The following is an 18,318-nucleotide window of genomic DNA, read 5'->3' as shown; positions in this document are numbered from 1 at the left end:
AGCCAAGTGCAGTGGTGCACACCTGTAATCCCAGCTACTTGGGCCGCTGAGTCAAGAGGATCAAAAGTTAAGATCAGGGTTGGGGCTGTAGCTCAGTGGTGGAGCATTTGCCTAGCATGTGTGAGGCACTGGGTTCAATCCTCAGTACCACATAAAAAAATAAATAAAGGCAAGCTGTCAATCTACAACTATAAAAGAGATTTTTTTTAAAAAAAGTTAAGATCAGCCTGGGCAACTTAGCAAAACCCTGTTGTTGTTTTTAAAAACAAACAAACCTGTGATTGCAGAACTCCTGGTACCAAGTGAGCCATGATTATTCCATAACATACTACCAACGAAAATAATGTGATCTGTGAATTTGTTTAGGTGTGATGAATTTGCTTATTGTTATTCAGTAAATTCCAACAGTATGGAAATACCTAAATGTTTCCAGTCTATGTTAATGGTATAACTCACTATGAAGTAGTTGTTCGGGTTTATAGCTTGTTTGTTAATTTAACATTATATCGTGCAATTCTCCCCTGTTGACAATTAGCTGTATTGTTTGAATTTATTTGTAAATGACTACAGATTCTTGTATAAATGTACCATAATGGACCCCCTATGGTCAGACACTAACTTTGTTTTCCTTTTCCCCTATAAAATAATGAACACATCTGCACTAAAGGAATTTTGTACTAAAGGAGTTTTTACTAAAGGAGTTCAGGAAACCCACCCCCCCACTCTCGCCAGGAGTAAGGTAATGAACACCAGAGTGTATTTTTAGGACCATGAAAAGGAGAGAGATGTTATGCTGGCTAAAGAGACAAGGAGCAACAGCTTGAGAATATGCATCAAATATTTTCTAAATAGTTTCAAGTGGTTTTATTTGTTCTAAATCCTTACAACAATCCCCTCTTTTTTTGAAATGCTGATGCCTTTTGCTCCTCTTGTAACTCTCCGCTTGCTTAGTTTCCCAACAGGCTGGTAGGGTGCTAGTAGGTATTATTGACCAGCTCTGCGGGAAGGGCAGAGCCTGCTGGGGGTGGCTGGAGGAATGGCTGTTGTGAGATGATGGGCAACGTGGGATGCAGCCCACAATAGACAAGACCTTGAGGCAATGTCTGGCACACGGTTCTCAACTTTGGGCCGTGTTTCACAGTCAGTAGGAATGGGGCCCCCACTGTGGAGCGACCCAGCCCATCTCCCCTGACCCTCCATGTAGCCCTGGAGCTGTCCCCTTCAGCACTCAGGTTCTTCCCCACACAGCTCATTTTCACCAAGGAGAGATGAGCAACAAAGGATTGGGGAATCTACATTATTATAAAGCATAAACAAAAGAGCAGCTGGATATCGGAGGCCCCTAGCTAATACTAGGGAAGGACCCAACTCCATGTGAACAGAGCTGCTCCCCTACTGGGGTTTTGCAATGCCACGAGGGCTGCTTGCTAGCACAAGCCCTACGGAGGGCCAAGAAAGCAGCAGGCTCCCATGGGCTTTAGGGTCAGAGGTTTGCACATCCTAATCTCTTTCTAGCTCTGGTTTTGGGCAACTGATAACTACCTGAGGCTGTGCAAGTCACTGGCAGGATTCAGACTACTAATAAAAATACTTCTGATAAATAGTCAGAGTGAGCATGTGGTCTTTGCTCTAACTGGAGCATACCTTGCCCTGGGTTTTCTGTCTTCTTCCAGAACTCTGAGTCACATAGAGTCCCTTTCTAGGACTGTTTCTAAGCAAGTGACCCTTGCAGGTCTAGAGGTTGCAGTGGAACAGCACAGAGGAAAGTAGCTCAAGTCTGTGCTCAGAGGCCACTAGGACCCCCCATGGTACAGGAGAGCTTGAGAACAAAGTCACTGCTAGTGCATCCATTTCTCCTTTTTTGGGGGCGGGGAGAAGGGGAGGCATCAGATACCAGGGATTAAACTCAGAGGCACTCAACCACTAAGCCACATCCCTAGCCCTATTTTGTATTTTATTTAGAGACAGGGTCTCTCCGATTTGTTTAGTGCTTTGCTGTTGCTGAGGCTGGCTTTGAACTAGGGATCCTCCTACCTCAGCCTCCCGAGCCACTGGGATTACAGGTGTGTGCCCACCACGCCCTGCTTGGTGCCTCCATTTCTGGGGGCTGTGCATGTGATTATAAGGTGGGGCTCTGGACCTCTCACATTTACCATGTGAAAAACATACCACGACTCGCTGAACACACTGACCAGTCCAAAGTGCAGCTTCAGATCTTCTGAGCAACACAGAAGTGGAGGAGTCCGTCCTGGTCGTTGGTGCCCACAGGCCCAGATTACAAAGACATCACAGAGATGTCTGCCCCACGGGCCAAAAGACCCCTTGGCAACATTTCTCTGGCTGCCCTTGGCATTTCTGGGAACTGGGTGTTTGTGTGTCAGGACTGGCCTAACCCATATTTTTGTAGTGGAAAGCCTCAGTCCTGACACCCATCCAAGCCTGGTATGTGGGTGGCAAGGGAGGGGACTTCACTGGTTCTTGCAATGGAGATTATTTGGGCTGCCTTCTGCAGCCACATCAGACGTGCCCAGCAGCTACTGGAGCCCCCAGGGCTGTTCTGAACCTGGCACCTCTCCAGAAGCATGAGTACAAGGGCTCATGTAGACCTAGTCTCTCTAGAGCCAGTGGGCTCTTTAATTCCTAGCCTTGCCTTCTCCTGTTTTTTTTTTTTTTTCTGTCTGTAATGTCCTGTACTCTTTCATACCCATTATTCCCATGAAACAAAAATCTTACAAGTTCCATCTCAAATGCCACTGCCTCAGGAAGTCTCCCTAGTTATTTTTTTATTTTTTATTTTTTTTATTTGTGTGTGTGTGTGTGTGTGTGTAATGAAAACACATTCATTTCTCATCTATCCCAATATACTGCCAACTCAAGTCCTCTATCATCTGTCTGAAGCACCTGCAAGTATGAGCACTGGACTTTGCATGACCCTGGACAACTAAATAAATAAATGATCAACACCAAGTCAGTGATAAAGAGCTCAGTCTGACATACTTCCTTGGGAGACCCTGAATTAAATATGTTTTATCAGCTATTCTACACAGTGTGATTAATTGGTTCCAGTCCCATGATTACTGGACAATTCCCCCAAAGCCACTCATGAGACACAGGGCCACCTCTAGGTAGACCTGGGAATTGGCTACTCTCAAAAATTCCTGTTTACTCTCCAAGACAGGTAAGCACTCAGCTCTCTTCTTGTTGACATAAAGGAAGGGAAGCTGGGGTGGAAGAGCACAACTGGAATCCCAATGACTCAGGAGGCTGAGGCAGGGGGATCGAAAGTTTGAAGCCAGCCTCAGCAACTTAGTGAGACCCTATCTCAAAGTAAAAAATAAAAAGGACTGGGAAGGTAGCTCAGTGGTGAAGCACCCCCAGATACAATCCCCAGTGCTGGAAAAATAAAATAAACTCAAGGAAGGCAATGATCCATTCTCGTTTTTAAGAGAAGTACCCGCAACTCTGAAGTATGCAGCACCGAGAAGGTCAGGATGGCTGGTGGGGAAGCGGGGCACAGCCAGCCCTGGCTCAGTGTGGAGTCACACAAGCACACAGAATGGAGCCTTGTGGTGCCACAGACAGAAGTGCCACAGACAGAGGAAACTGGAAGCCTCCAGACCCCAAGCCACCGACCCCACCGACAAGCTGCCAAGAGAAGCAAAGCAAGAAAATCCAAGTGGAGGCGACTTATTTCATCAGCATCCAGTTGGTTAAAAATAACTTCACTTATTAGTTTAAGTGAGATCACCACAGGGCTGGAAATTCACTGTCAGTGAAACAAAAATACTGAAAGGAAAATGAGAGACGTCTATGTTGGTGATGAACTTTATTTCCAATCAAGAAGCACGGGAGCAGGGGCCTGGGCTGTGGCTCAGTGGTGGAGCGTTTGCCTAGCACGTGTGACGCACTGGGTTCCATTCTCAGCACCACGTAAAATAAATAAATCAATAAACAAGCACAGGAGGAAGCTGCCCTGACACTCCACAGGCCCCGTGCTCCTTCTGGGCTCTTCCCGAGGCAGATATCTGCCATTCTGAGAGTCAGCACCCCTCAGTCTGTCTTGACAAAGGCAAGCAGCAGCACAGTGCTCAGTGCCATCAAGCATTATTCGGAAAGAAGCAACCTTTGAAGAAGTATGACCCTGGGCTTGTGCTCGGCTGGACCCAACGGCCTGTTCACCTGGGTCTGCACCAAGACCCTGCACCTTCCTGCAGCGACAGATTTCCCTCGTTGACTACTATCAACAAAGACTCTATGAGGAAAGAAGCGAATTCTCTGAGAAGAGTGGAGGGTATAGGGAGCTGTTTTCCTCCTAAAGGAGGAAAGAAGAGGGGGAGGGAGAGAATTCTCTTTGAGTGACTGTGGGGAGTCCGTCCTGCTCTTGTAGAGAGCCCCAGGAGAGAACAGGCCTGAGAGCCTAATCCCACCTCAGGATGCATGGCTCACCTAAGGCCTCCTTAACCATTAGGCCCCACAGGACCAAGACTCCAGGCTTCCCCTTACAGGCCCTGCCTGTGCAGCCCTCCTGACTGGGTGGTGAGGGAGGCCCGGCTGGGCTCAGGCAAACTACTGCAGGACACAGAGCCCTGGAGGACCTTGACCGCAGGAACCCCACACTGAGCCTGCTGTGTTAAAATGGAGCCGGTCTTCAGGCACGTGGACAGGCGTCATGACAGCCACTGCACATACATTATCTGAAGCATCTTCTGCCTGGCTCACACAGGGGAGTAAGCTCAGGGAGCCTCAAAGCCAGCCAGCATCAATCCTCTGCCTCTCAGACACACACAGACCATCTGTTGCTGGGCTTTTGGTGACCTGCCCTTGCTGTGCTTGGGCCTTAGCAACGCCCCCAGTTTCACTTCACAGGTTGGCTCCCCACACCTCACAGGGTTGTTTTTTTGTTTGTTTGTTTTGTTTTTTGCAGTGTTTATGGTTATCAGTTGTAACTGTTGTTACTGCTGTTATTGTTGCTACTGAAGAAGTACATTGATCATTTGATTTTTTTTGAAAATTTTTTAATTTCAAAGTTATGGAAAATTTCTAAGAATGAAGAACTTCCATATACCCTTTATTTACTAATTTACCAATGTGAATTAATTTTGCCCCCTTTGCTTTATAATTCCCTTCTCTCTCTCTCTCTCTCTCTCTCTCTCTATATATATATATATATATATATATATATATACACACACACATATACACTCAAACATACATATATACATATCTATGTACATATATGTAAGTATATACATGTACATGAATATATATACATATGTATCTGTATTTATAATTCTGTTTTATTTTGTTTGCAGTGCTGGGGATCAAACTCATGGCCTTGGGCACGAGTGAGTGATCTACCACCAAGCTTTATCCCCAGTCCTCTATGATTATTTTATGAACCATTTGAGAGTAAGTTGTAGATACTATGGCCCTTTGCTCCTAAAAACTTCAGTGTGCATTTCCTAAGAACAAGAACATTCTTTTACATAACTGCAGTACATTGACTAAAATCAGGAAATTTAAACATTGATACCACACTATTATTTAATTCATAATTCAGAGTCAAATGTCATCAACTATAGCTATTTTTTTTTCCTGGTCCACAATATAACCCAGAGTCACACATTGCATTTTGTTGTCAAATCTTTTCATTCTATTTTAATCTAGAACAGTTGCCAGCCTTTCTTTTTCTTCTCAACATTTTTTAAAAGAGTAAGGTGCTCCTCAGTTTGAGTCTGGTTTGTGTTTCCCCATGATTAGATTCGAGTTATACATTTTTGGCAGGAATACCACCAAATTAATGCAACACATCAGGAGGCACACGACATTGCTTTGTCCATGACTCAGATTTGCAGTCACTATCGTGGCTTTGATCTTCACACCTTGTACGACATGAATGGACATTTCCTATCTTTGGTTGCATGTATTGAGATTATGGGCAAAAGGGGCACACACTTACAGTCACACAACTTGTGATGGGTTGTGCAGTAGAAATCCCGGGCTAGCCTGTTGCATGATGAGGAGCATATGGCCCAGACCCTCTCCTCACCCTATCCAACAGCCAGCCAAGTCCTAGAAGCAAGGCTACCTGTCAAACAGCAGCTGACCATAGATTCATAAGTGAGCCCAGTCGATGAGCAACATAAATTGATGGTCCACAAAATTGTGAGCTAAATATGTCATTTTAAGATACTGCATTTTATGGTGGTATGTTACCTTACAAAAGCTAAATGATAGCTCTTATTTATTAGGGGAAAGAGACAGGACTCTTTCACTTGAGATCACAGAAGAAGCAAGGTTATCCTGCTTTTCTTCTAGCTCTCTCCTATCTCCTTCAGGGATCTGATGCTCCACCTATGTTTGGGATTCAAAAAATCATTTAAAAAAATTTTTAAATTTGTTCTAATTAGTTATTACATGTCAGTAAAATGCATTTTGACACATTGCAAAGGATCATTTTATTTATGTGATTTTTTAAAAATCACAGATCTTGCTCTCCCTGGGTCTTTCCAAAACAAAGATACATCTCTTGATTGTTTGATTAGACAGATCAAGAGTCTCTCACAACACTCTTCAATAAAAATCAGTACCTGAAGAACCTTCCTGAACAGAGACCCCATAGCAAAGGAGAAGCCTATCATTACCAAACCTGTGGCAAACATCTTCCAGGGCCTTAGGAGTTCACTATGGCTCTCACATTGACCAACTCCTCTGACCTCTTCCCTAGAGGTGAGGATTTGGTGCATCTGGGATACAGCCTGAGGATTTGTGTTTTTAACAAGTTTATCTGGTGTTTCTGATGATCACAGAAGTTAAAGAAATCCTGCATTATTAAAGTAGTTCTCAACATAGGATGCACATTAAAATCACTAGGGTGATTTTTTAAAAATCTCAATGCCCAGAACATTTACATCAGAATTTCTAGGTCTGGCACCCAGGCATCAGTATTTTTGAAAAAAATACTTCCCAGATGAGTCCAGTATGCAGCCAAGCAGAACCTGTGCTGATTTCCATGACTGATGATTAAGAAGTTGGCTTTTTCTTCACTCACATGAATAGTCCCCTTCAACGGCATGTGTTTCTGATAATGAAGGTGTACTTATTTTGGTGCACATGAAATGCTGCCCTGGAGACTTCTTTATGGTTTTCTCTCCACCACTCAGCTGACTTTCCAGACTGAAGGTGGATTTTCCTTCCTAAGAGCAGTTTCCTAAATCCCATAAATTTTCCTTTTTGGGGAATGATAATTTTCTTTTCTTTTCAGTGTGCTGTTCACTGTGAAGACAGACTGAAGAGCAAGCTGTGAGCATTAACAACTGTAGCAGATGCTGCTGAGGCTCTGCTGTTATTCCATAGAGACATGGATCATTCCTATGCACAGGGACTCCTGATGGGCAACTATGCCTCTGTTGAAGGGCATCAAGCATGCTAGGCAAAAACTCTACCTCTTATCTATGCAAATGAATAAACCAGAAGAGCCTGGAAATTTACATTTCCTGAAGCAGCCTTTCACCAATGACTGACAGATGGGGTATAAATACCCCAGCTCCCTCACCCAATCAGGGAAACCATGAATATGTACATCATTGCAGAGGTTTATTGAGAGACTAGGCCAAAGCTACTCCACCTCACCACTACTGTGAATTTTGCTTAATATTGCACCAAATTACCATCTACCCTTTCCTGTCTAATTTTTCACTGCCCTATTGGCTTTTCTTTGGAAGACTTCAAAAATTTCTTTGTAAGGCTTTAGAGAAACCATATCTCAAGGCCTTCCTCTCCAGAACCCAATCTAAGACAGCAACCAACAAGATCACCCAGTTCAAGACCTTTACAAAGATGGTAGCACTGACCTTCATTCTTAATACAAAGGGCATTGTACATGCCACCAGGAACTGGGTTGCTCTCAATTCTCACATCCATAGCTTTCATGATTTGCTGTTCACCACTCCCTTTGCTACACACAGTTGTCCTGAAACAAAGAAGGCACAGGGTTAGGAGGACTTCTCTGTGTTGACAAAAAATGGGAAAGAACAATTCTTTTCTGCTATTAGTTCTGAATCAGCAGAGATTTTTGTGACTCATGAGCTTTAGCTGAAAGCATCAATATAGAAACATTCTCCCTAAACAAAGGTCTACATTCAGGTAGACAGGTGGTGCCTGAGTTGAAGTCATAGGTGTTGATTCAAGTTTCAGAAGCAAAACATTGGTGATATTTTCGAATATGTTTAGTTTTGACTTCATAAAATTCTGTTCTCTGCTTTTTTCAAATTTAGTAAGGTAAAGTATTAGTTCATAAACCTATAGCTTTTCTCATTTTCTTACATAAACATTTAATGCATCATATTTCCCTCTAGGTGTAGCTTTAGTAACACTTCATGAGTCTGGATATGTTTTTTATATTATTCAATTCTAAATATGTGCCAATTTCCATTATAATCTATTTTTGTCCCATATTTCCTTGACTTATTAAAATTTAATAATACTTTTACTCCCTCTGCCAATAATATGTATCATTAACTGCATGATGTATAATGTAATACCATGTATTATTAATATGTATGTATTAATTTGCTTCAAATATTGCCACATATACTATTTTTTAGTGTGCAGTATTATCACTGCTTTATATAATTATATAATTTTAATCTGCCCACATATTAACTTATTCCATTCATTCTTTTTCATATCTCCAGACTTCCACCTGCAATTATTTTCCTCCTGCCTGAAGAACACCCTTTAGTGGTTTTTGTTTGTATGTTTGTTTGTTGGTGCTGGGGATTGAAACCAAGGCCTCGGCACATTAGGCAAGTACTCTACCACTGAGCTACACCATCAGCCTTCTTCAGTGTTTCTTTTAGTGAAGGTTGAGTGTAATGAATTCTCTTGTCTTTTATCTATCTTACAATGTCTATTTCGTCTTTATAACTGAAAGATATTTCACTGTATATATAGAATTCTAGGTTGACAGTAATTTTTCTTTCAGCACTTTAAAGTTACCAGTCAATCATCTTTGGGTTTTGTCAGTTTGTTATTGTTCCTTTAAAGATAAGTTATTGTTCCTTTAAAGATAATCTTTCTTTTTATTCATATTTGATCCTTACTAATCTTTCAATGATATGCCTAGTTTTTTTTTTTCTCTCTCTCTCTCCTTCTCTTTCTCTCTCTTAGCAGCACTGGGGATAAAACCCAAGGCATCAAGCATGCTAGGCAAAAACTCTACCACTGAGCTACATATCCAGCCCATGGATTTCTTTTCATTTGTCCTACTCAGACTTCACAGGTTTTCTTGAATCTGTGCCTTGATGTTTTTCTTCAGTTGTGGATCATTCTTATATTATACTTATTCCATTTCTTTAATTTTTCCCTTTATAGTTCAAATCACACGCATCTTGTTTGACTTTTACCTTTTCCTCTACACTTTTCATTCTTTTCCCGCTGTTTTTTATTCTAAATATCTTCCTGTGGAATATCTTCCGGTTCACTAATTCTCTTTTTGGCTCCTTTTAACCAGCTATTAGAGATTCATTTATTAGATGAAATCTGTTAGATTGATCCTCATTAAGTTTTGTTGTTATATTTTTCTAGAGCTTCCATTTGGTTATTTTTATAGTTTGCCATCCTCTGCCAAAATTGCCTTCTTGCCTTCTAAATCTTTGAACATTTTAAGGATAGTTACTATAAAGTCTATAGCTACCAATGCTAATATTTAGAGTTTCTATTATCTATTATTTCTCTTGAATTGTATTCTTGTTGCCTTGTATCCTCAGGTGACTAGTTATTTTATATTGGCAAAAACTGTTTAGTGTTAATTCAATAAATTAAATTCAATTTAATTATTGAGACCTAGGATAACATTATCTTCCTCAAAAGAGACTTCTAATTGATTCTTCTAGATATCTGGAGCCGTTGAATTCAAGTATTATTCAATCCAAATTTGTGGCTTTCAAGTATTTAATGGTTTGCTGCTGCTTCTCAGAAGGCCTGTGTCCAATTTACTGAACTGTGTACTGTGTCCAGTTTACTCTTATTCCTGAGGTACAGCCCAGGAAGGTACAACCCAAAGCAAAAAGACTCACTGGAAGGGGCTGGGATTGTAGATCAGTGGTAGAGCGCTGGCTTAGCACATGTGAGACACTGGTTTCAATCCTCCACACCACATAAAAATAAACAAATATTATGTAAAAAAGAAATCTTCTAAAAAAAAAAAAGAATCACTGGACCTCCTCCACAGAATCTGAATTTAAATCTCAGTCCTCCTAGTCCATGAGGTTACCAAGAATGCTACTCAGGCCAGGTGCAATGGCACATGCCTGTAATCCCAGTGACTTGGCCATTGGATTTGATCCCCAATACCATTAAAAAAAATGTAAACCTCCATCCATCCCATGTTCCTATACATATGCAAATGATTAAGACTATATACCAGGGCTGGGGATATAGCTCAGTTGGTAGAGTGCCTGCCTTGAATGTATAAGGCCCTGGGTTCAATCCCCAGCACCACCAAAAAAAAAAAAAAAAAAAAGACTATATACAATCATGTACTAGTTTTGTCACTTGAAGAGAAAATTCAAAATAATGAAAATAACAAAGTCAGGGATTAAAAAAAAATACAACCTGTGACTTAACTCCAGAATTTATATGAGAATTCAAAACAAGAACATCCTGAAAGCCACTTCCCATAGCACTTTGCCTATCCTAGTGCCTCCAGAGAACTTTTTTTTTTTTTTCCGGGGGATATTAGGGATAAAACCCAGGGGTACTTTACCATTGAACTACCTCCCCATTACTTTTTCTACTTTATTTATTATCTAAAGTATTAAATTTATCTAATTTATTTCCACTATGTTGCCAAGGTTGACCTCAAATTTATAATCCTCCTGCCTCAGCCTCTTGCATCTCTGGGATGACAGGAGTACACCACCACATCTGGCTAGAGAACAATTATTGAGCCCCCCTGTAAGACTTGATCAGACCCCTGGGGTGAGTGCAAAGGAGGGTTTTCCCCAGCTGTCCAACTTACCCAAGGGTGCCATCTGCCAGCCAACCTGTGGTGCACACCGCCAAGGTGCAATCCTGGACCACTCTCCGCAGCTCTTCCGCAGACACCAGGTGAGCACCCCTGGTCTTACAGGAAAGCCGAGCTGTCTCCAGGTCCAGGCCCTGAGAACCATTCTGAGACTCTAGCACAAAGAGCTTCCCTGTGTGGGTATAAGCACAAACATGGGGAATCTAAGATCCATGGAAATTTAATCTCAGCAAACTCACTGGCAGACGCTGGTCACAACTGTAGCTTCCCAACTGACTGAGACCCAAATGCAGCTACCTCCGTTGTACACGGTCTCTGGGACCAGGTGATAGCAATTACACTATTTTTTTTTTTTTAGTGTTTACTGATGGTATTTATTTATTCTTCAGCTGGTTCATATTATTTGCCTTATTTTACTTGTATTGGTATATATTAATTATACAGCATAGTGGGTTTAATTATGACATATCCATATATGCATGTAATTTGATGTTTCATTCCCCAACACCTCCCTTTTCTTTCATCCCTCACTCTGATTCTCTTTCTCTACACAAATCATCTCCCTTCTGCAATCATGATGTTCTTTCTATCCCCTCTAGCTTCAACATATGAAAGAAAACATGCAATACTTGTTTTTTTGAGTTTGGTGGATTTATTTTAACATGATGTTCTCTAGTTCCATCCATTTTCCCTTAGATGACATAATTTCATTCTGCTTTATGGCTGAATAATACTCCATTGTGTTTGTGTGTGTGTGTGTGTGTGTTATTTTCTTTATCCATTCATCTGTTGATGGACACCTAATCCAATTCCATCACTTGGCTATTGTGAATTGTGCCACCATAAATAGGTATGCATGTATCTCTGAAGTAGGCTGACTTTGATTTTTTTTGAATAAACACTGAGTAGTGATATAGCAGGATCATATGATAATTCTATTTTTACTTTTAGTTTTGAGACAAAGTCTCACTAAGTTGCCCACATTGTCCTTGAACTTGATTCCTATTCCCTCAGGCCCTCAAGTAACTTGGATTACAGGTGTGGCCACCATGCTTGGGTCTATTTTTATTTTTTAATTTTTTTGAGGAAACTTATAGGATGTTTTTGTTCATTTTTGTCTTTTTTGTTTTTTTTTCAGGGTCTTGCTATGTTGACCAGGCAGGTCTCTAACACAAGGCTCTCCAATGAACCAATATGCCTGGCTTGCTCTTGTATTCTTAAGCAAACAAACAAGCAAAAACCCAGCCACTCTGGCCTGTTATATAGATAAACCTTTCAACTCTTTCTTTTAAAAGATGTTTTATAAACACCGTGGGGCAAGGCTCAGCTACTTGGGTTTCCTTGAGGTAGGTCACTCAGTGTCCCAGGCACGAATTCAGGACTCAGCTCTGTCTTCTTCTGCCTCCCCCATCATAGGTGACCCACTGCACAACAGGTTGCTTCACTTCCCTCTGTCCCTTGCCTGAGGACATTACCAGGCCCTTCCCACAACAAATTCACTTGCACACACTAAGCTCTCCTACTGGACAAGACAGCGGGGACCATGTCCGCTACATGATGGCTTCCTGCAGCACATCAACATGTGGGTATGCAGCAGACCTCTAAGAGTGTGTGACTGACATGGGAATGAGAACATGAATTCAGGCAGAGGCAGAAGCCCAGGCTGAAGCAAAAGAGAACTTTAGGCAGGAAAATCATGGCATGGAAGGGAGCACTGTGGTCCCCAGGAGCCTCCTGGAGGGATAAAGCAATACTTTGGGTGGCCCCATCAGGTTTAAAGGCTGGGAAGAAAAAAACAGAACGAAACACCTATGTTTTTTTTGGGGGGGGGGCATTGAACTCAGGGGCACTCGACCACTGAGCCACATCCCCAGCCCTATTTTGTATTTTATTTAGAGACAGGGTCTCACTGAGTTGATTGAGCACCTCACTTTTGCTGAGGCTGGCATTGAACTTGTGATCTTCCTGCCTCAGCCTCCCGAGTAGCTGAGATTACAGGTGTTTAACTGCACACCAAACTACAGAATATACATCTGTTTTAGGCAATGCAGAACATTTGTAAAATTGATCAAATTATTAAAAATCTAAAAGAAATCTCAGGTATGGTTTGGCAGCTCATGCCTGTAATCCCAGCTACTTGGGAGGTTGAGGCAGGAGGATCCCAAGTTTAAGGCTAGCTCCTGCAACTTAGCAAGACCCCTGTCTGAAAAGTAAAATGGGCTGGGGATGTAACTCAGTGGTGGATCACCCCTGGATTCAGTCCCCAGTATTTAAAAAACAAACAAACAAACAAACAAAACAAAACATGAAAGACCAAAATCATACAAAGAATGCTTTTACATCACAGCAAAAACAAGCCAAAATCATTTCTTTTATTTATAAAACACCTATATAATGTTTACTATGGGCCTAGTATTGTATAAATGCTTTATGAATGTTCATTATATTAATCCTTATAATAACTCTATGATATAGGTGTTATTATTAGCCCCATTTTATAGTTAAGGCTTAGTCTTAATTCTTGCCCTAGATCACATAGCTGGTATACAAAATCAGGCAATTTGGCTCTCTATCAGTGATCTTAATCACTGCATTATATTGCCTCTCAATGACAAAGTAATAACTAGGAAAATTCCCTTGTATTTGGAAATTTCAAAATATACTTCCAAACGAGCCATGTGCTCAAAGAAGCAACCACAATTAAAATCAAACATTTTTAACTTACAGGACAAAATCTTGTGGAGTAACTAGATTTAAGGGAAATTTATAGCCTCAAGGTTCATATTACAAAAAAAGTATAGTTGAAATATTAATGATCTAAGATTCTATCTGTAAAATATTCTGAAAAAGAACACAAAAATCAAAGCTTCTAAAGAAATGGAAAGAAGGAAGTAATAAATATAGAGTCAAATCAATGAAATGGAAAGGAACACAGAAAATACACCAAAGCCAAAAGACGGTTTAAAAATTTTTGATAAATCCCTAGTAAAAGATATAAGACAGAAAGAGAAAATACAAATCACCAATATCAAGAATGAAAGAGAACATCACTACAGATCCCAAGGACATCGAAATGCTAATTACAGACTGTTGTGTTATATATGCCAGCACATTTGACAACTTAGATGAAATGGGAAATTTTCTTAAAAAAGAACAACAGAAAAATGGACATGAATGAATTTTAAAATCTTAATATTCCTTTATCTACTAATGAAATTAAATTCATTATCTAAAATCATTCCACAAGAAAAACTCCAAACACAAATGATATCACTAACAAATCAGGCAAACAAATAAGACAAAACAAAAAAAGTCTCACTTTACAGAAACTCTTTCAGAGAACAGAAGAGGAAACAACTTTCCAATTCCTTTAGGAACCATCATAACCCTAATACCAACACCTGACAAGAAATAAAAATTACAGCCCAATACATTTGGTGATAGATTCAATAATCCTAAACCTGTTGTCCTTGCTCCAGGGTCACTCCTAAGCCTTCTCTTCTCACTGTGAAAATTTTGCTTAGGGTTCCATCCACATGTGATTTTAAAGACCATCCTTACAGAGATGGCACATTTTGGTTGTTTTTTTGTGTGTTTGTTTGTTTTTGGTATTGGGGATTGAACCCAAAGAGACTCAACCACTGAGCCACATCCCCAGCCCTTTTTTATATTTCATATAGAGACAGGGTCTTGCTGAGTTGCTTAGGGCCTCGCTAAGTTGCTGAGGCTGGCTTTGAACTTGTGATTCTCCTGCCTAGGCCTCCGGAGCCACAGGGATTACAAGCGTGCGCTCCTGAGCCCAGCAGAGATGGCACATTCTTCTCTTGAGTCCAGATCTTTTCCATTTGCTTCTTCCAGCCCCATCTTTTGCCTTGAAATATCTGATATGGTCTTTCTACATCCAAGAATGACCCAGTCACATCCACCCTCCCTACATCACTGTTCTGGTGATTTTGTCAAATTGTGGATCTAATCAGATCTAATCTACTACTTGAAACCATTCAATAGCTTCCTTTCCTATGAGGCTCCAAATTATCTTGACCCTACCAATTTCTCTAGCACCATCTTGAACCACTTCTCCATGGACCCTCAGCTCCAACCATTATCTCCCATGCCCCATTTCCCCTACCAACTTACAGGTTCTTTCAACACCATTCTCCTCCCGGAACATTCTTTGCCTTCTTTTGCCTAGTTCATTCTTACTCATCTTTCAGGTTCTCCTGCATCAAGTCAAAATCTCCCATATTATGCTCTCAGAGTGCTTTCTGTACTTTACTATTATCAATGACTAAAATTGCAATTTCATATTTCATTCATAGAATTATTTGCTTAATGATTCCCTCCCCCACTGGATTTTTAAAATAAAATTTTTATAGGTACATGATAATTATACTTAAGAGTGGGATTTGTTGTTATATATTCCTACATGCAAACAATATAATTTGGTTGATTTCATTTCCCAGATCCTCCTTTATCCTTTCTCCTCCTGGTTCCCTTCTTCTGCTGGTCTACCTTAGATTTCTGTGAAATCCTCCCACTTTTTTTTTTTTTCATTTTCCCAGCTGGATTTTTAAGCTCCCTAATAGAAAGCACTTATTTCTCTTCATCATTCTATATAGTGCCTAGTAGATAGTAGATGCTCAATAAATATCTGTTTAATGAATCTTTCCCTATAATCATTACCCAAACATTTAATTTGTATTTAACTAACATGAAGATTTTCCCCCCCATTTTGAAAGTATTCAAAAGTCCAGTAGCAGGTCTCCTTTATGTGTGAGATGTTTGTCTCATTAGTCAAATGTGAAATAAATATTTTTCATTTGCCTTTTTCTTTTAGAAATAATTTCTCTCCACATTGAGCTCATCCAATATCTGTAACGCATCACAGTTTAGCTGAGCATTTCTTCTTCCTCCTCCCAGCATGCAGCACACAAATAACTAACTGTGGGAAGTGGTACTAGCTAAACATACATTGAGTAAAGAATCTTTTCATAATGTAGCTTATAATTCTTCAATGGCTCTATTATAAAAGGTGGAGCTCAGCAAACAGAATTTCTTAAAAGCAAGTGGACTTCTAGTTCTTCATTGGAAAAGTGGAGAGGATTAAAAAAGGAGAAAGGAAACATTTTCAGCAAGTCACAAGGAGACTTGTCCTCGAGTGTTGTTCTCTCTTTCCCTTTGTTCAAGGACATTTTTGCCTTCAATTTTCTATGACCCACATCAAGCCAGATAGGTACAAAATATTGATCAGTATCCATGTCATAGTCCACTTAAGAAGTCACAATGGGGCAAAACTCTAAAACCTCATAGATATTTCTTTAAAAGGAACTAAAATTGGTACAAAAGTATACATTGTTCAAAAGTTAATACTAGCTACAATTCATTTGACATGATTCCTTAAAATCAACTTTTTTTTTAATAACTCTACATCAGGCCAAAAATTCTAAAGAATTACAAATGGACTGGCTGTTAATAACTACTGTTTCATTTGGGGCTGATAGAAATGTTCTAGAATTAGATGCCCAAGCATGGGTTGCATAATATGACGATTATACTAAAATCCACTGAGTTGTACATTATAAAATGGTAAATTTCATGTGACTTACATCTCAATTTAAAAAATTAACAGTGATCGTTAACAGTTGTAAAATCGTTCACAGCTAACTCTGAGGACAGGAAGGAAACAAGATATTCATCCTTAATTAGAAAGAGCACTTCCGCCCTATGCATACAACAAAGAGCATAAAAATTCTAAGATAATATCTGCAGTATTTTATGATTTTTCCCTTGGCTTTCCCTTTTCCTTAATCACCACGCTTCTTTTTGTCAATGTTGTCTAGTTTTGTCCATTATGATGCATTTAAGAATAATATTTCAGCAGAGAGTGGTAGTTCACGCTTGTAATCCCAGGGCTCCAGAGGCTGAGACAGGAGGATCACGAGTTCAAAGCCAGCCTTGGCAAAAGCGAGGCGCTAAGCAACTCAGTGAGACCCTGTCTCTAAATAAAATACAAAATAAGACTGGGGATGTGGCTCAGTGGTCGAGTGACACTGAGTTCAATCCCCAGTACTCCCCCCCAAAAAAAGAAAAAAAAAGAATAATATTTTAAAATACACAAAGCATCCTGCATTAGCTGAGGGGTTTCCTCCTTTATCAATCTGAGTCATCCTATGCCTGACTTATTAGAAACCCTCATGGAGGTGAAGATTTCTTAAAAGCAAGTGGACTTCTACTTCTTCATTGGAAAAGTGGAGAGGATTAAAAAAGGAGAAAGGAGAAGTTTCTTTTTAAGTTTGCTTCCTTTTAGATCCTCCTGCGTTAAGTTCAGGGGCTTTTGTGCCAAAATCAAAATATGGTTGAGCGCCGGGGTTGTGGCTCAGTGGGCAGAGCACTTGCCTAGCATTCATGAGGCACTGAGTTCTATCCTCAGCATCACATAAAGATACACAAATAAAATAAATGCATTGTGTCCATCTACAACTTAAAAAAAAAAAAAAAAACACGGTTGAATTAGCTTTTCAAAAAGGAATTGATACTGGGCCCCCGAACGTGCTGACTTAAGGCAGGTATTAAAAGCTGAATTCAGGTTCAAAAACCAAAGCGGGTCAATTCTCAAAAGACTCTCCTATATTTCATGTCTCATCCCCCACCCTGCATTTTGGGCTCCAGCCCCATTGGTTTTTTTGTTTGTTTGTTTGTTTTTTTAATCATCTGTCCCATTTTCCCTGCCACTCAGAGTCTTTGCAGAAGCGACAGCTATTCCCTCTACCCAAGGCACTCTCTTTTCTTCGCCTACACATTCCCACTCATCTTTTAGATCGTCCTGGTCCAAGTCAGTGCATCCGAGGGTGTTATCTAACTAACGGTCCTGTCGTCCAACACATTTAACAGTCCTTGAGAAATTGAAAGATGGTGGAAACGTAATCCCAGCCAAGGTGGTTCTAGGGCACCCAAGACGTGATTTCATTCTAAAAAGCTTTAAACCTGGACCTTGGAAAAGCTAGCGGCGGGACTGCAGGACCAACTCACAGGCTCTTCCCAGTGCGCGCCCTCAGCGAAGGGAGTGTCCAAGCACCTAGGCTGGTGCTGGGCGCTCTAGCGTGCAGAGACTCGATGGACCGGGAGAGGGGTGCTGGGTCACAGGACCGCCGCTCGCCTCCTTCCCCCCGGGCTTGATGCTTGCCCTGCCCTTCCAAAGTAGCAGCTCCGGCGAGCTTCGCCTTCCCCGCCGGACCCCATGCTCCACCCCAGGCCCTGTCGCCCCTGGAACACTCACCATCCGCCAGCAC

At 40.8% G+C, this 18,318-nt stretch overlaps 1 protein-coding gene and 1 non-coding gene across 2 annotated transcripts in view; one reads left to right on the top strand and one right to left on the bottom strand.

Annotated features, from left to right (window-relative positions):
• Positions 1-18,318, bottom strand: part of Susd5 (sushi domain containing 5) — a 50,963-nt gene that overhangs the window by 32,256 nt on the left and 389 nt on the right. The window contains exons 1-3 of the mRNA XM_015489537.2: positions 18,306-18,318; positions 11,024-11,201; positions 7,854-7,972 (exon numbers count right to left, since the gene is read on the bottom strand). The exon at positions 18,306-18,318 is cut by the window's right edge and continues 389 nt beyond it. Coding sequence (XP_015345023.1) covers positions 7,854-7,972; positions 11,024-11,201; positions 18,306-18,318 — 310 coding nt within the window. The remainder of the gene's footprint in view (positions 1-7,853; positions 7,973-11,023; positions 11,202-18,305) is intronic.
• On the top strand, positions 10,434-10,506 carry Trnas-uga. The gene has a single exon. It is a non-coding gene; the product is annotated as a tRNA-Ser (tRNA).

This window comes from Marmota marmota, unplaced genomic scaffold, assembly GCF_001458135.2.
Source record: "Marmota marmota marmota unplaced genomic scaffold, marMar, whole genome shotgun sequence".
Lineage (NCBI taxonomy): Eukaryota > Metazoa > Chordata > Mammalia > Rodentia > Sciuridae > Marmota > Marmota marmota.
Note: the sequence above shows the minus strand (reverse complement) of the source record. Positions and strands in the feature narration are given on the sequence as shown.